Raw genomic sequence first — 25,791 nt, forward strand, 5'->3', positions numbered from 1 at the left:
AATTTTCTTATCTGTAGTCTAAAGCCCTACCTGGTTGGGATTAGTTTCTCAGGGGGTCCTGGGGTAATTTTTTGTCTTTTTCAGACGTCCTCTGAGAATATTACAGGCTGAATTACTTACTGTTTTTTTACTGAACTCCGTGGTCCTCTGGTAATTTTATTCCCATCCGGACTCACATCTCTATGTTTTATCACCTCGCGTTTAATAAAATAGCTATTTGTTCACTGCCACACACCGTAATTACACTTTGGGCCCATGTTTCCACAGAGATCCATGTATACATGACAGCGAGTGGAAATGAGGTCATGTGACCCATAAAGCCAAAAAACTCACTGGTCCTCCTGTTTTTTCAATTGCAGTCTGGATGCAAGAGTTTTATCACTGAGTAGACGTGTGAAATATTTTTCTAACACTTTTCCCTGAGAAACTTATCCCTTCCAGATAGGGCTTAAGACCTTGAATGTTTATCAAAATGCAAGACAAACAGAACACCACCCGCTTTTTCCATGTATCAGGACTGATTTATTGTCTATGGTACAGCTCATACAGCCCTCCTGGCTCTCCTCCAGGAGAGGCTCTGCTGATGCTTCTTTCCATTTCACACCATTTACATCTTTAAATACAGGTTATTCATAATTTCATGACTTTTGAAATACTGAAAAGTGGCAACCCTTTCTCCCAGTAAGGGTCTTCAATCATGCATGGAACTGAGTTCACCCTAAATCCACCCACTAAAAGAAAAAGAAAAAATCCAACAAAACTTTGTTAATCAGTATCAAAATGAACAGCATCCATCGAGAAAAGGCATAAAACATTAGACACCTCACACACACAAATGAAAAACACCCACTGGAAGTTTTCTATTTACTTCACTAGAAGAGAAGAATCTGCGTTGCTGCTGTGATTGTTTTAGATGTAGTTGCAGGAGTTCAGGTGATGCAGCTACAGTCAGTCACTGCTCACCCTCTAAATCATCTCACTCTTCCATACAGTCACACAGTCCATAAGAAACATGACCTTACAGCTACTCTCTGATAACAGCAGGGGGTTCATCTCCCTGCAAATTAAAGGCAGAGAGGCTCTGAGACAGGTTTAGAAGCAGACTAGAGGAAACAGAAGCTACTAATTCTTTAGTCAAATGCACAATCATTGTTCCCAAGAGAAAGAAAATCAAACAAATGAATCTTCTTCAAATGCTCCTAAACATGCTGATCCAGTCAAAGCTTTGAGTTCATCTGATTAAATGTAATTTTGTTTTGTAAAATGAATCTAAAAGCTTATGTTTAAATGCTTGATATTTGTTTCTGGGACAAATATTACTGTATAAATGTAACGTAACATTTTTAGCTTTAGCTGTGAGTAAAAACATGTACTTTATTGTTTATCACCACAACTATAAAATGAGGAAACGAGAAGTAAAAAAAAAGCTCGACTCGAGTGTCCAAACTTTTGACCGTCCTACACATCATTGATCAACTCTCCTGCAGTTCACACCAGAGCCATAAGAGGGCAGCAGATAATAGAACTCAAACTACAGCAGAAAAGACCACAACTAGGCCAGGTTTAAAGAAAGTACACTGCAGCTGAGCTTTATCATTTAATCTGAAAACATTCACATTCATAAGACGCCCCTCCTGTTCAAATCTTCTTTATTCTACAGAGCTTTTTGGGGGAAACATTTGGGTGTAAATGTTCAGAGACGATCTAGGATCATTTCTGGTCTTAGTTAGCATCAGAGGCTAGGATAATAGCAGTTATGCTACAAGAGCTCTCCAGTTTTGAGAGGTTTTATGGGTTTTAAGAGAAAGAAGTGAAGATAATCCACAGCAAAGGTATGTGTTGATACTAACAGAAGAAAAAGAATGAGCTAATTGTTCAGGCTTGCTGTCCAGGACAGAGAAACAACCTTAAAAATAACTCACAGCAGTTAGCCAGTCGACTCAACAATCGCTGTCAAGTTTTAAACATTTTTTAACATAATTCCTTTTTAACTTGTTTCCACATGAGTCAGCACCCCCCCCACACACAAAAACAAGCAGATGCTGTATCAACTCCATTGGATTTTTGTCCCCCATGTAAAATCGTTCTGTAGCTCAACTCAACTGACGTATCCATGCTCTGCCTTCTTGAGCAACAACTAAAAACTAATACGACTGGACAAGCTTTGAAAATGGTTCAATTGTGGAAATATGCCCTTATGAGCGACATAAGTTTATTTAAACCAATAAGAGATTAAAAAAAGTCATGCATAATGTAGAAACCATCTGTAGAGACTGTTTTTCCACCTGTTTAATCAATAATCTGATTGATTCTGGCCAGGCAACACAGCAAAATTTTAAACATCAACCTCTGGTCTAACATTGACGTCTGCTTAATTAAAAATCTAACATTTATTGTTGTTTTTTAATCTTATAGACCCTATTTACACCTGGATACTTAATGTGTATCGTATCTGAATTGTACCCTAGTATGGCTTTTAACCAAACATATTTACACTTGGTCGTCAAATGAGTTTTGGTCAACTAATGTGTTTTGGAGATACAGATGAGGTTACACTGCTGTAACATGTGGATCAAATGCATCTCAGAAAACTTCCTGAAATTGTCGGGGGTTTAGATTTATATCTGCTTCGATCCTAATTCTCAAGTGAAATTATGTGACCAAAGACAAACAGGGTGTGGTCATGTCCTCCATTTTGAGTTTTAAGATTATATCTGGATGAGACCAATCCATATAAAACTGTAAGTGTAAACACAAACAAGATTTAAAACAGATCTAATCACCTAACCCACTTCAGTAGGTCACCTGAGGAACATTTGAGCCACATGTTATAGAAGTGTAAATGCATCTGTCTCTACAAGACAAGTTTAAAGATCTCCTTCCGCTAAAATCCACTTTCTTTTGTGTGAAATACAGAAGGTCTCTATGATTTGTACTGTGTTCATGCTGCACATGAAAATCTTCCTTAAACTCTTCCTGTCTGCAGTAGCTAGTAAAAGAAAAATATTCAGAAAAATGAATTGATCAGGAAAAGCACTTTGTCTACGTCAACTTGTGAGTGCTATATCTTTACAACTAAGGCTGTATCTCTGAAAACATTTTGTTTTAGAGCTGTAAAATTGAGACCAGTAATTTAGTGATCTAAAGCAGGGCTGAATAGAAACACCAGAGCATTTTTTTTATAACGGCTCACATGGCATTCATTCATACTAGAGACCACAACTAGACATTTATAAAGAATAAAAAAAAAACAATGGAATGAGACCTTTAACAACTGAAACTCCTCCGCCAAATTTGCATATTCCATCCCACACAAATCAGATTTCACTTCTACTACAATAGCAGAGTGTAGCTGGTTGTTCAAAATCTAGCTAGCGTGCTGGACAAATAGTCACACAGTTTTCATCTTCCTAACCTTGTGACAAATAAGTGTATGTACCCGAACCCACCAAGTTGTGTGAAGCTGTTGTCCTACCCTAGCATCACATTAGCAACAGGCTAGCATTTGTTCATAGTGAGTTACCTGATGCTAAATCAGACTCTGGTTTAATACAGTGTTTTTTTGTTTTATTTCAAGAATGTTTATGCTTTAGTTACTGTACTTTCACTGTATACATTTTCTTCTTCTGCTCTTTCTCTCACCACCTCTTTGGTTATGCACCTTCAGCTGTTTACACCATATTTGAACATTAATGGGGTGAATGAGCTGTTATCCTGCTAGCTATAGCTTAAAAGCAGATGAAAAAAGAACCTCCACTGTAGCCAGGAATACCTTGAATCCATTCATTATTCATCATTAGATTCTCCTTTCAGTTGATTTGAACTATTATGACTGGAAACAACTATTCCTCCGACTTGTCCATCAAGTTTGCCCAATTATTTTAAAATGTTTAATTGAGCTATAATGTTGAGCAGGGCTTTTATTTTGCAATTTTAAGAACCTGGAGTTGTTTCACCAAATGAGTGTAGCAAGACATCACATAAAACCTGCCAAGAGCCTAGCAGTGAAATATGAATAGGCCACGTACAGTGTACAAGTTTGATCCTGATTGGGGAATGTTTAGCCTGTCAAAAGCTTGCTGCATGATTGGCTAATAGCGACCACAAAAATTACATATCAATTTCTAGCATTGGCTCCGCCCCCTGGGGCCGTATGTCTACATCCTGCTCTCTCAGAACTGTCTGGTGTATGTGCACTCCCAGATGCAGGATGTTGTTAGTGTGTTAATGTTAATGTTGTCTTTGCTCAAAGCAAAGACAAAGTTAACTCTCTGAATTTAACTTTTAAAAGCCGCTCCTAAATTAGTTTTTTGTGTAACTGTAGTGGATGGAAACCTGACTTGTGTAACCAAGAAGCAACTGAATTTAGCTACAGCAAACATCCACCATTTAAAATGACTTTATTGAGAACCTATGTAGATTAATTTTTCCATTAAGCTCTATAGATTCATACTTTTATTTACCATATAGCTTGACTTTGCTGAAGCTTGAATTGATTCTATATTGTCATGCTTTCTGTTTATTATTTATTTGAAAATAGGACACTAAAAACATTACCACCAGAGTAATTTAGCGATGCTAGCCTGGCTTGCCAGCAACGTTATAGCATTTAGCAACGTTCTGTGCATTAAAAGTCTGGTTATTTTCTGCTTACCCTTTAAATTGTATAGTCATCCCTAAAAAAACATTTAATCTTGACAGATATTACTCCTGACCTTTACTAAAAGTGAGTAAAGCTTTTTTTAAATTTGTCCAAATCTAATCCTAAGCCAGATTTCTGCACAACAATTTCATATTAGTCTGAATACATTTATTTCCTGAATGTTATCTAAATTCTTGCCCAACCTTGTACCAATAACTACGAAAAAAACATTGCAGACAGAGCATGAATAGGCCAATTAATTGCAGCAAAATCAATTCTCAATTTTCTCAATTCAGGTATGTAATCACAGTTGTAGAAAGAACACAGGTGATCAAACACATTCATTTTTCATCCAATGAGCTGATTTTTCTGTTTAAGGAGGGGAACAAAACAGTACAAATGAATGAAATGTACAAACAACATGTCCAGTATTTGAACCTAGCTTAAAAACATTATCACCCCTAACAAATCATTAAAATAGTCATTCAAACTAGTGTCTGAGTCTAGCTGGGCACTGAGCACTACTTTGGTACTTAAGCTACTGTACCTTGGCTGGATTGAAGAAAAAAAGAAAAAAAAAGAAAGGGGGATTTCAAGCAAACAGTGTATATTACAAAACAGAAAGGCTTCATGTTTTAGGAGAACAGCAAAGTCATTTACAATCTACACACAATGAACTGCTTTTTTTGTATGCTTGTTTTTTTATCAAATGGTTTCATGAGATGCACTGACACTCTGGGGATTTTTGAAGGTGTATGCGATGGCAGATGCAGAGAGCCGGACTGCTGTACATGTTGAAATCTGAATACATTTGTTTAAACAATCATGATATGAGTTAATGTCTACATTAGTCATGGCTTAGCCTTAAATGACACACATGTACAAGAAAAATCCAGAACAGAGACACATAGAAGCCTCGCGAAGATCATAAACCATCCCAACCGGCATGGGCTAGGACCTACCCCAAATGGTATTCAGTGTTATGTTTCACAAAACAGTTCTAAAAGGTCTAAAAGAAAATCAAAGTGCTTTAGATTAGTAAGTGAAAACGGTGCAGTTTCTTTGTCGTTTTTTTCCTATTTAAACAGTCAAATGGGGTGTCCGTAAAAGGCCTATTGATGTGGTTTTTGGAATCCGTATCCTATATTAAGGTTGCGAGGGTTTTGGGTTCGCCCTTGGTGGAGAGGTTCAAAGTTCAGAGGTTAAATGTCAAGTGTTCCAAAGTCTGTAAATGCTCTGGGGCACTTCTTCATCCAACGTAAAGTGCTTCCCCTCTAATCGCGTGTCGTTATAGATCCAGCTTATCAAATCCCAGCGTTCCAGGAAGAAGTAAAAGTCTTGGAACAAAAGTAAGCACACTCCCAGCGACTGAATTTAAGGGCACAATATCCACAGGAACCAATGAGAGCAAAACTTCACGAATGCAACTCCTTAGCATGTCAAGAGGCTTCAAGTCTTGGAGCAAAGAGGAGGAATCAAACTCAAGCACAAGAGTCTTTTAAATCCAAATAGTGGGTCAGGTAGATTAAACCAACATGGGTTACCATGTCTTTCATTGCGTTCAAATTAGGGTGCAGCAGCAGTGATGCCATTCTTTTTTTTTCTTTTTCTTTTCAAAAAAATAAATAAATAAAAATTTGATACTCTCCCAAAATGTCTGTTTATCTTCACTGGATAGATCCTTCAGGGAAAAGTAAGTGAAGTGCCAGGGTGGATGGACTGCAATTCAGAACGTACATCCCTAATGTATATCCTTCATTTGTTGGGCAAAAAGTGTAGACACAGTTTCAGTTCAGGGGGTTCAGAGAATCGTCAAAGGAGAAAAATAATAGGGTAAGAGAGAAAGAGAGACAGTGAGAGAGAAGGAGAGAGGGATGAGAAAGAAAAGAACAGGAAAAACTGCAAACTCAAATGTCTGCTGAACTGCAAAACGTTGACTTTCATTAAAAAGGACAACTTCTGATCCATCTGCACAGTGACAGCCCCATAATAATCCAGGATGGTTTGCACGCACACAAACAGAGAGATGGGAGAACGGCGTGATTGCAAACAGAGATATGGACACTCATCTGTGTTTTTGTCTGAGTGTGCAAAGTGTGTGAATGTACTTGGTAAATGCCATCAGACTGGTGCATTCCCTCAGGGTATGCTTAAGACCAAATCCGTGTGTATTTGTGTGTTTATGTGTGTGTGTGTAAGAGTGTGCGTCAACAGCACGCTACAGTTTCAGGCATGTGTATATCACTAACTCAGTGCATTACTGAAGAAGTGTATCCAACTGCCACATGCAACACTCACCTAAATATATATGTACTGTTTTTTTCAAGTGTCTATATAAAGACTGCAGCAAGTAAGTACATGTGTGCAGGATATGAGCTTTGAGTATGTTTGCAAATACATGGCCGATAGACAAGTAAAAAGTAATGTATACGAGTGTGTGTGTGTGTTTCTACATTTTCCCTGTCTCACAGTGTCTGTGGCTCCGGTGGGACAGTGTGGGGGCTCTGAGGAGGAGAATTGGGCGGTGACTGCAGCAGGGGACTGAAGTGTGGGGGAGGCGGAATGCAGGAGGGCATGGCGGTGGGTGACGGCGGCAGAGCGGAGGGCACCATTGGTCCCGGCATGCCATAGAGTCCCGTAGGGGACTCAGCGGGGGCTTGGTTGTAGAAGAAGAATGCGCACTGGTGTATAAAGGTCTCAATGATTGTCTGGTAGGTGCGCGTGGCCGTCAGAGCGTCCATGGTGGTGAAATCGGGGCGCATCAGTGTTGGCCAGAAACAGATGGACAAGTTTTCACTGGTCATCAGGTTAACCCGGTTCCACTGGCTGACCCTAAGAAAGGGAAACAAACAAAAAAAGCAAAATATAAGAAAAGGGGTTAAAGCTTACATTTTATAATGACTCAATTTACAGTTAAAAGAAATTATTTAAGGCACAATATAATTTAAAAATTTCAATTACCAGTAATATTTCAATGTCAATTACACTAATAGAAGTGTAAAAAATACACTGGAATAAGGTGTGCAAAACAGGGATTAGGCCTAGATATAGGCTATATTTTCAATACAAAATCTCCACTGTCTAGGAACCTTCTTCTTGCAGCCTAATAACTGTATTTTTGTAAAAAAAAAAAAAAGCAGCAACCATATTACCGCATTTTTCGCACTATAAAAGGTGCACCGGATTATAAGTAGCATTGTCAAGAAATGTCTATTTTCTTGTCTGTTTTTATACATAAAGCGCTCTGAATTATAAGGTGCATTTTATGCGGCACTATTAACTAGTAGTAGGGGTTTTTCTTCTAAATTCTTAAAAAAAAAAAAAAAAAAACATTTCAGACTAGTCAGACAAGTCAAACGAGTACTGATGTAAATCTACACAGATTTCTCTCCTAAAAACTGTTTATTTGGGTGAGTAAAGCGCTTCTGTTCATTTACAGAAAGAGAGCTAGCGCTGTGATTAGTGGCTAACGTTAATGCTGCTCCAGCAGTGCTAGCCGGGGCTAGCAGCAGGCTACAGGCTGAAGATACTTACTTCTGGATGGCCAAAAAACTAGCGTTCAGCGTAGTGTGCGGCTAATGCTTATGCCACTCGAGCAGTGCTTTTTCGGGGTTAGCAGCAGGCTGCAAGCCAATAATACCCATCCCTCTGGATGGCCAAAGAGCTAGTGTTATGCGCAGTTAGCAGCAAATGCTAATACTGCTGGAGAAATCTGAAACTCTGAAACTCCTGTATAACTCTGTACTTCAGCAGAGTGGCTTTACTGCTCCTTATATCCTGACTGGTAAAATTCACACATAAGGTCCACCGGATGATAAGACGCACTAACCTTTTTGGAGAATATTAAAGGATTTTAAGTGCACCTTATAGTGCAAAAAATACGGTACTTATAATATTAATTCTAATCTGTTCATACGCTTCAAAGTTGATGGAGTCAAATTACCACATTCAGACTGTTGCCTTTCTAAGCACCCAGCTATTTTGCAACTTGAAAAAAAAGGCCAAATTGCTTCACAGCATATTTGTTTAGGTCTTCAGAAGTACCAAAGACAATTCCGCATTGGTCCAAATGCAGACAGAGATGGTTAGCTAATGAAGTCCACATGAACCTATATAAGAGAATACTACCCTTGAAGCAAGACTTGTAACCTTTAGTTGAAATAACTGATAGAAAATGCAATCGCTGTAGAAAGCAAGAGTCTTACTTGTTCAAGTGACTCGTGACGTGTTTGAAGACTTCATAGTTCTCGCGGGGAAACCTTCTCAGTACATCCTTCATGGTTTGCAGCCTCTGCTCTCGATCATTTATCTCTGCATGAGTGAAAAGACAGGCAGACAAAAAATATTTAAAAAAAAAATTAGCAAGTTAAAAGTCATCCTGTACTTCAATCTTGCTCTGTCTCTTGTTTTAACAAAGGGATTCCTGTAAATTGTTCTTCTGAATTTCTTATTGTACATGTTCTTTGTTTATGATGGTAAACTCTTGGTTAGTTCCACAGCTACTGTGGTGCTGTTTCATCCTGGAGCCTCATACATCTGCACAGCTTTACAATTTTCCTGCTTTGACAAACCTGATTCAACTAAGGAGCTATCTTTAGCAAACACTTTATGAGCTACATCAGTCATGTTAGAACAAGGTTAACAATAGCTCCAGCAGTTCCGGATAAAGGGTTTAAATCTGTGGGTAATCATGAGGAGGTTCTTCCAGACACATAAAGGCTATTCTTGAAGTGATATAACCATGCCGAAGGAAGTAACATGAAAAATCTGTGCGACTTATATCACTGTAAATGAACTTGAGGAGCACTGAATTACAACTAGAAGCTCCCAATGTGTTTAATGAAAACCACCTCACATTAGTTGCATTTCAGAGTCTGGGCTGTAGTCTAGGTAGGGTGCATCTCCGGTAGAACTATACTATATAGCTCAGAATGTCGTCTGCATGAAGGATCCTTCAGTTTGGAACAGCGCTCTATGACCTAGCAGCTGAGAGGTGCTATCCTCCACACCACTTCTCAATTAATGTGTTTTCTTTCTTTTAATAATTGTTTGATTGTGAATTTACTATTTAAGACATTAAAGCTATACAGAAAATAAACTGAATAAAGAAATAGAGAGGATGTGTCCAAACTTTCGACGTGTACTATACACAATACTCACTTTATGAGATATATCAGAATGAGAAAATATATATAGATATATTTTGTTTTCTGAATTTACAGTGTATTTTATTTCTCTATGTGCAACACACAGCAAAATGTGTAATATAATGTGGGACATACCACATACGTTTTAATACATTTATTTTCTTATTTAGTTCATCTAAAAGGAAATAATAATAAAAAAAAACTTACTGAAAGCCTCCACAAGCTCCACTTGTGCACTGTATGGAACCAATGGCTCAGGCAGCTCTGAGAAAAAGCTCTTCAGGGCTCCTGCAACTGTGTTTATTGAGAAGTCCTTCTCTACCAGGTCTAGACCATGGTCTACACAGAGAGAGAAAAAAAAACAATTCAGGATTGTCACTCCACATTAATACAAGTGTATAAATTAGTAAAACAGATGTGTTGTTCCTCACAGTAGTCTTAACACAAAAATATACATAATATATACACATTAGTTCACGTAAATAAAGATTTCAACATGTACAATGTATAATATATATATATATATATATATATATATATATATATATATATATATATATGTTTATATAAGTATTTGCTTATAGGCATTGGACAAGGTGAGCTAGTAGCAGTCAGTGAAATAAAAGTATGGATAAATGGACACAAAATTAACAAAACTAGAGGTAAATGGAGATCGCAGCAGTGTAATATTCTCATAATAATTGTAAAATTTAAACATGATGTACTATTCAGTGACTTTGAACTTTTCATTTCTTGATTTAAAAAGAGATTATGAGGCTCTGTACTCACCTTGCTCAAACTGTTTCTGCATGCTCTCCATCTCTGCCTTGTTCCCACTAACTCTGTAAATACCTTCTGTGGTCAAACCTATGCAAAAGAAAGATGAAACATACATTCACACGTGTTCTTTACATTTTTCTTTTTCGATCATTTTAGAACAAAAATGCTGATGTGCAAGATCGGCACTTGTGCGGTTGTCATATGTTCTTCAGTGGCAAATGAGGGGTGAAAAAAAGGAGGAAGTAAGCTAATGTTGCATTTAGGAGTTATAATCAGTGCAATAATAATGCTGACATTTGTGTCTGGACAAAATGAGTCACACACAAAAACGTCAAGTCATCAAATCTAAATTTAACTAAGGTGTATCAGAAAGTAGCAAAGATCTGATTGGTCATGCAGAGAACTATACATTTAGAAACAAACATATCAAATGTAAAGTGTAAAGTAATGTTTTTTTTTCTTTGTCTTTCTAGCTTCTAATAAAACATTATGTGAAAATGAAACCTCTATTTGACAAAACTGTTAACTAACAACTGTTCCTCACATTTATCGTCAAATAAGAATGAATTTAACTCAGGTATTTATCAATCATTAATTAGTATGATCATTTAACACGAGAGACTATACAAAACCTTTTGAGTACTCAACAATAGGTCTGTGTATTGGCAAGAACTTGAAGATGCGATATGTATCACAATACAGGGCTTATAAATCAACATATCACAACATACTGCGATAATACAAGCAATTTAAAGATTTATTATTCTTTGAATCAATTTTTTTTTAATCTGTCAAATAAAACACATACATTTTTTCTTTATAAAACACATTTACATGCAAGATAAAAATTCAATGCAGTGTTTTTAAAAATAGATACAACATATCGCAATACAATATTAATATTTCCCTACATCTCTACTCAATATTTGTCGGTACAATATAAGATGTTCAGTGCTGAAGTTTACTTGTGTCTAATATAAACATTTGCTAGAAACTATGAACTCACCTGTGGCCTCAATGAAGCGGATACATTTATCAATGAATAGTGGAATGGGTCTATCAGGAGACACAACATTAACCAAAGGCACCCCAAAATAAGTACTCTCCAAAGGTTTAGAGATTGAGTGTCGAGGCTTTGGTCTCGTTTTCTGTGGAAAAAGAAAAAAGAAAAACATTTATTTTCACACCATTTAAACTGCAACATGATTTAAATTCTATTCACACCATCTAAACTGCAACCATTAGATTGGTTCAAAACTGTACGCCTTTGGGAAAAAAAAATCTCTATTGTATTATACTAACTTTGCCTGGTCGACGAAGGCTCCTCAGAATGTTTCTTTTCTTGGGATCTTCCCCCTCCTCGATAAGTGACTCTCCTTTTAGCACAGTCACTTCATCCTCCTTTGTCTTTGGAAGGACACCAAGCTCATCATCACTACCGATAGAGAAACTGGTGCGGAAGTTACTGAACTTGCCGAGCCTCTTGGAGCGGTCCCGGTACAGTCGTGGCTTCACCCCTACTGTGGAGAACTTGCGTCGGCGCTCCAACGAGCTGCCATCTCCTTCGCTGTCTGAGCCGTTGCCACCACCGTTAGAATGCATCCTGTTGGAATTCCGGATGGTGATGATCTTTCCCTGTGTGCTGTCATGCGGCACAGAGTAAATGCTTTCTTCATGGCTGGGCCGAGGCTTGGACACCGCATCCATTGGCTCAGCGTAATCTGATGGATCATAAATGCTTTCTCCAGCCGGAGGCCAGGTCACATTGGAGGTAAGGGATCGCCGGTGGCTGATTGGGTCCGTGTAGGGATTAAAGTTGTGCTTTCGGAGGTCAAAGGTAACACTGGGCCTGGGTCTGACTTGTAGAGGGACCTTGTTGTTCAGCTTGTTCTCAAAAGTACTAAGTTCAGAGATGACGGAGAACGTGTCCCCTGAATCAAGGTCAGGCAGTCGGAATCCACTGTGAGAGGTGAGGGTGCCATCGTGGTAAGGCGGAGAGGCTTCCATGTCCTCCTCAGAATCTAACAGCATAGTGACAGGGCTGGGGGAACCACACTGAGGGGAATACACATTCTCATTCATGCTACATGCTTCTGCAACATTATCGTACATATGTGTGGCCTCAACGAGGGTCTTCTTCTCTAACACCTCCATAAAGAACGGTTGCAAGAGATCTATTCTGTGCAGTCCTCCGACAACTCCACCTGGTCCGCAGACCACACTGGCAAAGCGACCCTCGAGTTCACGAGCCAGATCCTCACCCTGGGTCAGCATTTCTCTCGCAAAGTCAGAGTCTGTGAGCTCCGCTTGGGTTTCCCCTACAGCTAACAGCTGGACTGGAATGATGTCCGGAACCTCACAGAGGAAGGCACACAAGGTTTCAAATGAGGCCTTACGACGAGCAGAGTAAACGGCTACATACCCATGTACCAGCCGGCTTTTACGCATGGTAAAAGAAGCATGATATGACAATAGGGACAGCTCTATCGTCTGTCTATGGCCGCCAACTGTCTGCTCCAGAAGCACTGAAGTACCGCTGGAATGGGGAGAGGTTGGCCTGCAATGCTGAGGCAACAAGAAGGGCGCAAGAAGTTGGTCTACATCATAGGAATCTCCACACATGAGGCACATGACAATACGCAAGTCTGCCTCTGGACTCTGGTCCTGCTGCATGTCCCTGATACCTGGAGGCAGAGGTGGAGGGGGAGGAGAACTGCTACGGAAAACAGCATTCCTCCTGGAGTCCAGAAGACACTTTAAGACCTGGTTTATCTGTCTTTCATTCACGTTACGCCCATAGCCCGAGCCAGGAGAGGCAGGTTCCAAAAAGTTACACTGTAGTTTCATGGCTACCTGCTGACCCTGAGAGATTAAGGATTGGGCAGTCTCACCACCAATGTCACTCAATGCTCCCACACCTCTTTTAGTCACTAACAAAAGAGACAGAGGAAGTTGTGCTATGTGGTTTTCCCTCCTGCTAAGTGTAGACTCTCTCAACTTCTCAATACTTTCCACAACATAAGACAGAGATTCCTTTGAATTGTACAAACACAGGCATCCGTGAGGTGTGAATGTGGCTGTATGGAAGGAGTTCACAGGAAGCCTCACGTTGCCTTCAATGGGTCTGAGTATCAGCTCGTACAGCTTTCCTTCAAGCACATAGTGGTCATCGTTGGTACACAAAGCCCGGATCTCATTTGCTAGCTCTCTTGCTAAACCATCTTTTCCCAAGATCACCAAATTAATCCTATCTGCTTTGCTGTCATTCATGTGAGACTTTCCAAAGGAAGGGTAGCGTGTGGGGAAGCATAAGGCTAAAGTCTGTTCAATCTTGTTGTCCACACAGTATGGGCAGCTAGGACAGGTATCCTTCGTTGGGTGATAGACAAAGTGGATGTGCTTCAGTACTAAAGCATCTCTCTCTGCCTGAAGCTTCTGTAAAGCTTTGAAGCGCAGCTCCTCCCCAAGCACTTCCTGAATTGCACCCATCTTTTCCTTACTTGGCTTTGCATCTACTTCAAGTTCATAGAAAAGCTCAGAATACTCCAGGAGTAATTCCTGAAAATCCTCCTTCGCTCGGTCAATGATCACCTTCTGATGCCTGTTGTAAATATCCAAGTATTCCGGCTCCTCCAGCCACTGGTAGAAATCTTCATTCATTATGAAGCTGCGTGCCTCTTCCCATGGCTTGCCAGGAGTGACAAAGGGTGAAGATGCCAGTTTCATCTTGAACTCGTGTCGCATTTCAGCTCGCTTGCTCTCATTACGCAGATGTTCAAGATGTGCATCAAAGATGATTTCTGCTGCAGTTGTGTCAAGCACATCAAAGGGTATGCGTTCATCTTCCATATTGTCAAGATGTGGTGTATCCTCCCACGGTGCATCCTCTAGCACAACAAACCAATGGTCAAAGTCCTTTTTGGACTCAAGAACCTTCTGCACCCCAGACCAGCTCAAATGCTCAATTTCATCCAGTTCAGATACTAAAGAACTCAAAGCCAGTGGAAGAGTACTTAAGTATCCCTTGCGACGCCTCTCAATGTGCTCCTGTTTAAGTCGATGAATATGCTGCTGGAAAAGCTTTTTCGCCTTGGCCGTACCCTCTAAAAAGACATACTCTTTGTACTCTGGCGATGGCTGCATGCGTCGGCTGACGTTGGGCCATGTCTCATTATGATTCTTCACTATGTGGTTCACCAGCCATTCATAGCGGTCCTTCGCAGAGGCAATCAATTGACTCTGATGCTTTAGAGCCTCAAAATAAGGTATTATCTTAAGCTTGCCCCTCCCCTTATCGATGAGTTGCATCAGCGTGAGGAAAGCTAAGTCCACGTTGACATTAGACCGAGCTGAGGTCTCCACAACTTGCAAGTTCTTCTTAGTAATAGCAAAGGTATGAGAGTCCTTGATGTACCGCTCAACACCTTCATCGCACTTGGTGAGAACAAGCACGACAGGCTTTTTTGTCTTTCCTAGGTGATTATACAGGTTGGTGACAAATTTCATTTGGTCATCAAAGCTGCGGTTCATTCCTCGACTCACGTCAACACAGAGGAGAAAGCCGTCCACCTGTAGCTTTCCCTCAGGCATCTGCTTCTGCTCAAAGTCCTGCTCCAGCCCCAACTGATCTGTACAGAAATACATGAGCTTTTCAGCAGATGCCAGCTTTGTGGACGCAGCTCTTTTGATGTAAGGCTGTAGTGCTGTGCTACGATGCGGCTGAAACGTCTGGTCATCAATGAACTCGGTCTGCTCAACGACATGCATCCTGCATTCTGAGCCATCTTCCAAAGATCGCTCCACCTCTCCCCAGAACAGGAAATGGTCATTGTTGACAACCCGGCCCCCAAAATCGCTGGTACTTAATACTGATGTGTGATCGAGATGAAAGTCGTCTGCACTTGGGCGGACAAAGCGATTACAAAGGCAAGACTTCCCAACTCCACACTGGCCTTTTTCTTTCTCTGTGCCCGACAGTCCAACAACAACCAGGTTGTAGGTGGGCGCCCGCGAATCTTGCTTTTTGGCCATCATCGTACACAGACACTCATCTTGCCATGCCACAAAGGTCAACAGAGGATGACTCTCTGACACGTGTCCATAAAGAGTTAAAGAGTTTCGCTTCTGTTCGATCACATCGGTCTCCTGATTTATTTCTGCATTGGTGGTTCTACCATTCCTTTACATCAGATTGGTCCGGCTTGCATGTTTCTTGCCCATATTACAGAGAAATCGGGGGTAATCCTGAAAAGAAAAGAAAAACAATAAAACATGAGATTACAAAAAAAAGCATCTTCTTGTTTCAATCTTATGTATAATGAACAGATGAGTGACAATAGGGGTGGTTGATATGCTATATATGTTTTATGACTATATATAAAGATATTTTTGATACATGTTTATCATCATATTTTGACATAAAAACATAATGCAATAGTAGTGTCAAATTCTTAAAAACGTAAACATTCAAAATTAAACAGGATGAATTACATTATAATGAAATGTGCAGTTGGTTATTGCTATTTAATCACTGACTACATCTAGGATATGAATCACAATAAAATTAATCAAAGTAAAGAAAAACAACATAGATTGGTAGTAATAGTGGAGTCTCACTGGGACATTGATATCATGGTGGTGGGTTCAATACCCAGGGCTGCTAAGTTCCCAAACTACCAAGCTTAGTTACCAAAGCAAGGCTCTTGTTTGGTTTGGTTTTCCTGCAGAACCAGAGTGGCACTTGTATGTCCAACACAATATGGTGAATTTTTAACGTTTTAGACCATCGTTGGCTGCCGTTTGCTTCACAAAACTGAGGGGACTGTACTGAACACCATTCTTTGACAAATGAATCCAGTGTTTTAATAAAAATGGTAGAGAGTACTGTTCAGGGTTAGTTTTGTTAACGAAAACCTGTTGACAACCTAGTTTTCATTACTGAACCAATAGGAGAACTAAATAAAAATGAATTATTGAAAATGAGATCTATAATAAAAATGTCAAAGACGGACGAGATTGAGAAGAAACTATTTGTAATAAATTTTCTTTTTGATCAGAACATATGGTTCTAATGATTCAAACCCGTCACACTACACAGCATCCTTAGTGTTAGCTAGTTTAATAATCTCATGTTTTATTTTAGCATTGTTGAATGTCTTAAAGGGATCTGTGCATTCCAAGATCATTAGCTAATGTATTTTGGTCATGTTGGCCACTAACACCTGTTGAACTTGATACAGGAGACAATTCATACAGCCTTCACTGCATTTTAAATACTATTAATTTAACAAAACTAAGTGGTAGTGCCATGGTAAGCCATTTTATGTGTTTTAAGTTAGCGTAACTCCAGTACAAACGAGTAACGGATGAACTAGAGTTTTTAATAGTTAGAGGGTTTGTTGTGTGGATATTTTACTAAGTGCATCAGATTGTATAAGCTGTGTAGCCACATTTATAGAGGCCGCTGGTTGTTGCAAAATAATAACGGAATTAAATTTAATTGAATTGATTAAAATGTTTTTAGTTTTTATCAATTTAAATTGACTAGAACTTTGACTAAAACTCATGGTGCAAAATGAACACAGTCTGATATTTTTGTCTAAAATCATTTAATTGGCAAAAGCCATTGGCTATATGTAGTGTACAGTATTTTACTGCACATAAAACCTTAAATGACCCCTGTGTGCACTTGAGAGAGAAGGGAAATCCCAGAAGAAACCGCTCATTAGGTCTTTAATGCTTCATTCTAAAATAAGTGCAATCATATTTGCACCACCATACTTTCCTGTAACAAGAGACTTATGCAATGCAGTCTGTTACTGAAACTCTACTTTCTATTCCCAAACAATGAGCAGAGGTCACTTAGATCATTTCCTCTTGCCACCTTGATCCAGAATGAAGATCAGCTGAGCCTGCTCAGCATTTCTACACATGCCACAGAGCATGCCAGTCACTGCTGAACTGTATCTCAACACCTGTCTGGAAGAATCTGTGCTCATTTAGATGTCATGATAATTCACTTTTAAAATAATGCACAGTACTTATAGTGAGCAGAGATATAGTTGATTTTTTTATGTGAGCAGAATTTTGATAAACTCTTTTTTTTTAATAACCCTGATAAAAAATACTTTTGTGCATAATGTATTTACAGGAAGCTGATGTGGCAAAATTAAACTACTACTCTTTAGATGTTTATGCTCTGTTGCCTGGCACAAACCACCCGGCTATAGTTCTCATTCCAGTTTAAAACACCAAACATAAGCTTTCTGATGAAAGAGAAACTAGACACTATTACACTACTCCAAGAAAAAAAAGCTTTACTGCTTATCTGGTTAATAATAGTAAATCATGACTATAGCAGTGCATTCCGCTGTACATTGCTGCAAGTTTCCACTCATCTTGTAGCTTCCTTAGTTCTATACAGTGTGTCCATACAGTACATAAGCAGTAGGGCTGTGTATTGGCAAGAACTTGGCAATATGATGAGTATATGTGTAGAGGGGTTACAATTCTATATATCACAATGTATTGTGATACTATAAGCAAGAAAATACACTGTGACTGCTTTTAAATAAAATTTTAGGAAAATCAACCGCAACAGTGAAATCTGAAGACAGACTACAACCAAACCAAAAAAAAAAATTGCAAAATGCAAGGCTGGATAATAATTCAATATCAATATTTATCACGACTGAAAACAATTCAATAATGGTGATATAATTTAATAGATTTTCGATACTTCAGTATCACTTAGTACCCGCCTGAGGGCTGCATTATGCCAGTACCTTCATGCCGGTTTTCCGAAGACCAGAGTAACGTACACTTAATAATAATCCAGCTTGGAAAAACTGATAGTATTGCCAGTTAGCCAGTAGCCAGCTCCACTGAGACTGGCTGTCTGTTAGCTAGCACTGATTTGATTGATTCAACTTTCCAGGTAAACCTGGTCATTTCTATGGATATGCATGTATCAAACTGCCGATACTAATATACACATTTACAATTCCTTTTCCATGATATAACAAAAATGGCAACAAATATTTGAAATATTGGCCAAATCAGCCAAAAAAAGCAAATATCAGCCGATACCAGTATATTTCCTATATCATTTTGCCTCCCAAGCAATTTTGCCTAATTTTGGCCATATTTACTTGAAGGTTTGTCAAAAAAGATGTGTGTAAATTATTGTCCAACACAAATTATGCTTTAAAAGGAAATATTTTGTTTAGGATGTTAATTTACTTAGAACCTTAGAAGCCATACCACTAAAACTGTTAAACATACATATAATTTTTTTTTTCATAACAACAATAATAATCTAATGCGTGGTTGTACAGGGATTCTATAAAGTGTCATGCATCGTATCTCAGCATTAACTGGTTTTAACTTCCTACAATCAATTACATTAAAAATGCTGTGGATCTCCAGCAACCTATAGCTGAGAGAGTCTGTGAATCCCCAACATCTACAGGACTGCACACACCTGAAAAGAGCTGCTTATCCAATGGTAAAACTCTATTACTTGATTGCTATGACCGTGATTGCTATAGCTTTCTATCTGCTTGCTGCTGTACTTTTGGTGGTGTTTGAATGTGCTGCACAGTGTTTGCTGTTAACTGTGGATCGTAGAGTTTGTTAGTTTGTTAACTGGATGAGAGATTTTCCGGTTAGTGGGGTTAAACGTCTTCATCCTCTTTTCTCCATAAGTCTTAATTAATGGCTTAAACATTAAAAAAAAAAAAAATGTCAGACTAGATAAGTGGAGCTGAATTTGCAGCCCTGACTAGCAACTGGGCAAGGTACTGCAGATTCTTGTGATCTTGTCCCACCAACAGTGAGCCCTCTCAGAGACTCTGTAATCCATATCTAACTGAGCTGTGAGGATCGGCTAAATGCTGACATTTTCGGCAATCGCCTATCATGTATTTTGTCTGAAAACCGATCAATCTTTCTATCTCTTATTACAAAGGTGAGCATCTCCACCACATCACTGGAGAAACAAAACTGCTCTGTGGGACTACAGTAGTAAAGTAACTGAAAATAAAGGGTATTCATGTTTCTTTTTTCAGCATGATGTTGACAAAGTTTCCTTAAATGTGAATTTTGCTAATGATAAAATGATAAAGTGTGCAGCCCTAAAAGTTGTTGCAACCAAACAGTGCCGTTGTTTTTTTTACCACAGAATACTGTTTAGAAACTAGCACAAACCAATATAGGATGCGTGATACTGTGGGGGTCAACTACTGAACTGAAACACACAAGCCAGTAATTACAGAAAACCTGACAACCAACAAGTACATCATAAGATAATCAAGTTGACAACTAATCAGCAAGTGTTCTGCGTTTTTCTGTCAAAACTCAATCTCAGTGTCACAATGTCATAAGCAAAGTGTTTTTGTGTCAGAGAAGCAACTTTATATACATATTTATATAAGACAGCTTTTACATAACAATAAACAAAAGCAGTCCCTGATTGATGCACCTCTAGCAAGACTAGCACTCATATTTACAAGTTAAAGCAAAATTAAGCAGCCTCTTTAGTTCTCCACTGGAGCTACACATCTGCCTGATTCTTAACGAAGAATGTTATTATTAATTAATAGTAAACTGTACTGAAAACTGCAAAATATAGAGACTAGATCAACCTAATTTAGTCTGTGAGTGTCATGATACATCTCTCTGTGGTGACTCAGTGGATAGAGCACTGGGTTCTCGATGACAGGATGTGGGTTCAAAACCCAAGTCTGGCAATTTGCCCCTGTTGGGTGATATCAGCCCACCCCTCTGGTACATGTAATTAAATGTAGGTTCATTAATGTGTAAATATGGTTATTTTTCTAGAGCAGTGAACCTAAAGACTGCACTTCTAGAGTTAGTAGATACGCCCTTAAACACTGATTTAAAATATTTGTCAAACCTTAATCTGACCATTTTTTAGAAGTTCTTAAAAGCAGTTATCTGCTGTTATTTTAAAAAATTAGATAACATGCTCCTACATTTCTACAAACAAGTATCTTTGTATACAATTATTTGTTTCGAGGGGAATATTGTGCCAGTCAGACTTTTTTTTTCAACCATTTCTCTGATCCAGAACTCTTCTTGACCCAAGTCAACATAGTCTGTAAAAAAAAGTCTAAGGGCAAACACAGTGTGAGCAGATGCTAGTGGCACACTGCCACCAGCTTGTTACACCACCTGTTACTGGCAACACATTTTAGCTTATAGTCACATAAGCACATAGACCATACTTAAAGTGATTACAACAACAAAAAGCTGAATATTTCTGCTAAATATAGGCAATGAGTCAACATTTAGTGCCATTATGGTAAATTAATATACTCTTGTCTTGTGTTGCCAAGACAATGCACACAACATGAAATGCCACCGCATTTGTAATTATATCAACATAATTTCACATATCAGCTATGAAATCTGTACCTGTAATAATGTCAGATCTACAAACTATAAAATCATTCTGACATATTTAGGTCCATTTAAATAAGTTACATTTTTTGGCAAATGTATATATATATATATATATATATATATATATATATATATATATATATATATATATATATATATTTTTTTTTTTTTTAATAATAAACAAATATCCAATTAATTGCATGCTCTGTGATGAATTAATCTAAATTAAACCCTTTTCATCCCATTAAAAGTATTTTTAAAGTATTTTCGCTGAGGAGTAAATGACTTACATAAACTTAAAAGCTGTACTAAACATCAGTAACATATGCTGTAAATACTAAATACTGTATATTCCTTACAACACTAAACCACTTATTTATAGATGCACCTTTATTCACCTATACATTACAATACAATAATATGCAAGATGCTATTTTCAGGAGAATCTAGACAACTCACATATATATTAAAAAGTAACTACACCCTAAGACATTTTTACATTAATAGCTGAAATGTGTTGCACTGTAATAATAATATATACCAGAACTGCTTAAAACGATTTAACATGAGATGCACATATTAACAGAATTTACATATTTAAACATATTTTGTCAAAGTTTTAAAAATACTTAATTCCAAAAATAATCTTATATAAATATAAATAATCTTCTTTTAGTCATTTTTAATTTATATTATCTTTCATTATGAAGCCAAAAATGGCGAATTAGCCTGAATTGATCCTGGAATTAATTAATGGCTGATGGTTTGGTAGAGAATGATATCTCTCTGCTGATTAGATAAGATAAATTCTGCTGTTTGTTATGATATGTTTATAATGTCTGTATATTTCTCTGGTCATCAGTTGTGAAGTTTTTTTTTTCATCTAATTCTGGGTATTTCCATATGTATTCCGTGATATAATCTGTGATATTTGATAGATATGATTTCCGCAATGCAAAAAAAACAGTTGGGCTTTTATTCCTCAATTCCGAGCCCTACATATTGACAGGACCCTATACCTTTCATGCAATTTACACAAGTCATATGTCACCATTGATTCACATGCTATTTTGCTCTCTTTCATTTTACAGAATTTTACAGTTGCAGATATCAATAACTGTATGTTTAGTAGTAGAATTTTAATTACAAATTATATCTATAATGCCATTCAGACTAAAACAGCTAAAACATTGAGTTCACATACAGAAATTAAGTTCCTTTGATTTTATCAAATTGAAAATCTCTGGAATGTAATCAAGAGGACGATGGATGATCACAAGCCATCAAACCAAGCTGAACTGCTTGAATTTTTGCACCAGGAGTGGCTTAAAGTTATCCAAAAGCAATGTGTAAGAATGGTGGAGGAGAACATGCCAAGATGCAGTAAAATGTGATTAAAAACCAGGGTTGTTCTTCCACCAAATATTGATTTCTGAACTCTTAAAACTTGAACTATGAACTTGGTTTCTTTGCATTATTTGAGGTCTGAAAGCTGTGCATCTTTTTATTATTTCAGCCATTTTTCATTTTCTGCAAGTAAATGCTCTAAATGACAATATTTGTATATGGAATTAGGGAGAAATGTTGTCCGTAGTTTATAGAATAAAATAACAATGTTCATTTTACTCAAACATAAACCTATAAATAGTTAAATCAGAATAACTGATTATTTTTAAGTCGTCTAATATTTTTTTCCAGAGCTGTATATAACAGAAGTATTTACTAGAAAACGTAAGTGTGAGATTGCATGTATTGCATCAGTGGTAATGTATGACTAGACAAAATTACATAATGGATAAGTCGTCCTGGCAATATGACTAGATCTGTACACTTGATCTGGTCTCTGAGATCCTGCGTTTTGACTTCTTACTGTTAAAATGAATTAGGACTACAGGCAGCTATCGCTGCTGTGATTTCAGGCTAACAGGGCTTGCCATAAGCGCATGTGATGCGAACAATAACGTTAGCTAGGCGCCTGACTAACGGGGTTTCCATCAATATTTGTCCAAATCTGAGGACTGGTTTAAAATCACTGAAACCGACAGCTTTACCGGAGTGTGTTCTCTGATTAGAACTGGCAGAGTGCGAGGAATAATGCAAATCCAGGCCTCTTTAACTAGAAAGAAGACTAGCCGGCTCGGGTCCAGCGTAGCTAACGCTAGCATACACTTTCAGTGTTGGTCGCTAGCTTAGCTTAGCTAGGTTATCCTACCCTATCCAAGCTGCAGGACTGTGATTTAACCACACACACACGCCTTTCTTCAGCTAGGCTAGCTGTCAGAGCTCTCGGCTCGGCGTACCCGTCTTCTGACAAAAAAGAAAACGTTAGGTTAGATAGCTTAGTTAACTAGTGGTCTTTCCAAAATGTAGTTAATCTAGAGATTCGTATTAAAACATTTAACAGCTAGCTTCATTAGAAAAGATAAATAACCAGCAGCTACTGCGTTTCTCCGTCCTTCTTTTCCCTTTCCAGCCCAATCCAATCCCTCCACCTCCTTCTCCTCCCAGTCCAGTCCAGGCCATCGGCGAGGAGCTGCTCAGCCGGGTGTTCTGACGAGTTGTGCTACCCTGTCAAACCGTGCTACCCTAGAGCATGGTTTAAACGTAAAAATACTAGAAAAGGCGACATTCATATAAAAATGCTCCCTGCTGAAGTTTGGATAGTATATTGGGAAATTCTAAAAGAATATATCATGGTACAGCAAAGGGAACTGGGGTGGTTAGAGTCCGTTTTTTTTGTTTTATTCCATTTTTCATTTTTATTTAACTATTTTATAATAACTCTTACTATTATCTGTCATTTACACCCTGAAAACACTCGGACAACTTATGACAGGGGGCTCCGGTTGTTTAGTGATCCAAGTAACGCAGAATTCCCATAAAAAACATGAAAACATTAAAAAGAATGGAGAAAATGTGGGTCGGCGCATGCGCACTGGTGGCAAAAAGCACATATCCATGGGTAGCACAATCCGACAGAACACCCGGTTTCAGTAACGTGAAGCTACTAGCTACGTTACATGTTAACGCAAATGTAATAGCTAGATAAATGACAACTAGCACCGTTAGCTAAGCTAACTAGTTAACTTCCCACCCATTTTCTAGTTAGCTTAGCTAACAAGCTAGGTTAGGTTATTTAAGGCTAGCTAGTGCTCTACTCAGGTTATTCTAGCTGAGGCTGAGACTCTGCTCTATCTGCTGGTTCTGCTGCTGCTGGATGTGAGCAGGCAGCAGTCTGCTAGCCTGCTAACCTTACTTTTCAATGGATTTAACTACTAACGCTGTTTAGCCCCGGATTAACCCGCTGGTCTCTTCTTTGCGCAGCTTGACAAATATTAATAATAGTAAAAACAACAAAACCCTCACCTAGCAACGCCAACATTCAACACAGAGACCCCCGCAGCCGCTGGTCCCCCCGCTAACACAGGAGAAAAACACACACCAGCTCCAGACTCTCCCTCCGGCCTTACCACGTTGCTCTGGACCAATTATGCCGTCCTTTGTTGTGGCCATAATAAGGCGCTGGTTTCAGACGGCCGCGCGCGGGCTTCTCCCTCCGGTCCGCCGCAGATATGCCGCCTCACCGCCGAACCGAAGCCCCGGAACGCAGGAGCGCCGCTGGACGCGTGGCCGAGCTACAGGGCTGCATGTGGGCTGAGCGGTGGGTTTTTCCAGCTTCCCGATAATGGCGGCCCCTCCGCCCCAACTCTCCCCTCTCTCCCTTTTTTTCGCGGAGAAATAGCACAGTTACGGAGACAGCCGAGACTCGCCCAGTGGCGCATGCACAACAGCGCGCGCGCGCTCGCGCACCACACACATACACACACACACTCTGTAACACACACACAGTGTCGGATGTATTCTTGCCTTTGTGGAATTTGTCCATTTTAGCTCTACAGTAACCCAACGATTGTTCACATTGTGATGTACAGCAATGGAAAAAAATAGGAGAGCACTTCAGTTTCTGAATCAGTTTCTCTGATTTTGCTATTTAGTAAAATGAACCTTGTGATTTTATTCTATAAACTACGAACAACATTTCTCCCAAATTCCAAATAATCAATTAAATATTGTCATTTGTAGCATTTATTTGCAGAAATTGAGAAATGGCTGAAATAACAAAAAAGATGCTGAGCATTCAGACCTCAAATAATGCAAAGAAAACAAGTTCATGTTCATATCGTTTTAAGAGTTCAGAAATCAATATTTGGTGGAATAACCCTAGTTGGCATGTCCTCCTCCACAATTCTTACACAATGCTTTTGGATAACTGCCACTCCTGGTGCAAAAATTCAAGCAGTTCAGCTTGGTTGGATGGCTTGTGATCATCCATTTTTTTCTTGATTATATTCCAGAGGTTTTCAGATTGGTAAAATCAAAATTTTTATCCAGAGCTGTATATAGTGGTGTTGAAGTTCATATGTGAAGATTTAAGGGGGCATGTGGTCCTTTAAACAAGTATGTGTTCCTGACTTCGAGTGGGCTTTCTACATTTAACCCTAGTATCTGAAAGCATAATGTTTAATTCAAAGTTTAATTATAATAATAATAATGACAATAACAGAAAGCCAGATTTCCTCTACCTGTAAAGTTTCTGTCATGTTGGGTCCCCACATTTGATCCCCACAAAGACCTGACCACGGTTACGTTTTACACTTTTTTTTTGTCCATTTTACCCATAGTAACTAAATATAACAATGTTATTATTAATATAAATCAAATAATTAATATCTCATAAGCTGTATAAAATATTTCTGCCATTTTGGGGTCTTAGGTCCCTAAAGTTTTTTGCAAAAA

At 38.6% G+C, this 25,791-nt stretch overlaps 1 protein-coding gene across 3 annotated transcripts; it reads right to left on the reverse strand.

The window, feature by feature from the left end:
• Positions 1-499: 499 nt before the first annotated feature.
• arhgap35b (Rho GTPase activating protein 35b) lies at positions 500-24,779 on the reverse strand. 3 transcript variants are annotated; one of them, XM_007260984.4, is made up of 7 exons: positions 24,465-24,779; positions 11,872-15,813; positions 11,576-11,717; positions 10,579-10,656; positions 9,997-10,128; positions 8,848-8,953; positions 500-7,474 (listed from the first exon to the last, which is right to left on the reverse strand). In XM_007260984.4, the coding sequence occupies exons 2-7, from the start codon at positions 15,601-15,603 to the stop codon at positions 7,108-7,110; spliced, it is 4,557 nt and encodes a 1,518-aa protein (XP_007261046.3). In that variant the 5' UTR covers positions 15,604-15,813; positions 24,465-24,779; the 3' UTR covers positions 500-7,107. The 3 variants fall into 3 exon arrangements, with proteins under 3 accessions (XP_007261046.3, XP_007261047.3, XP_049332435.1); XM_007260985.4 differs by having other exon boundaries at positions 24,361-24,779; XM_049476478.1 differs by lacking the exon at positions 24,465-24,779 and adding an exon at positions 23,207-23,319.
• Positions 24,780-25,791: the final 1,012 nt, after the last annotated feature.

Source organism: Astyanax mexicanus, chromosome 1, assembly GCF_023375975.1.
Source record: "Astyanax mexicanus isolate ESR-SI-001 chromosome 1, AstMex3_surface, whole genome shotgun sequence".
Classification (NCBI taxonomy): Eukaryota; Metazoa; Chordata; class Actinopteri; order Characiformes; family Acestrorhamphidae; genus Astyanax; species Astyanax mexicanus.

Excerpts from the sequence above, each read along its gene's own strand:
- arhgap35b (XM_007260984.4), bottom strand. The coding sequence starts at position 15,603 with ATGATGGCCAAAAAGCAAGATTCGCGGGCGCCCACCTACAACCTGGTT. Across the intron at positions 11,718-11,871 it reads GCCTTCGTCGACCAGGCAAA|AAAACGAGACCAAAGCCTCG; the intron begins GTTAGTATAATA and ends CTTTTTCCACAG. Across the intron at positions 10,129-10,578 it reads GCAGAAACAGTTTGAGCAAG|ACCATGGTCTAGACCTGGTA; the intron begins GTGAGTACAGAG and ends CTCTCTGTGTAG.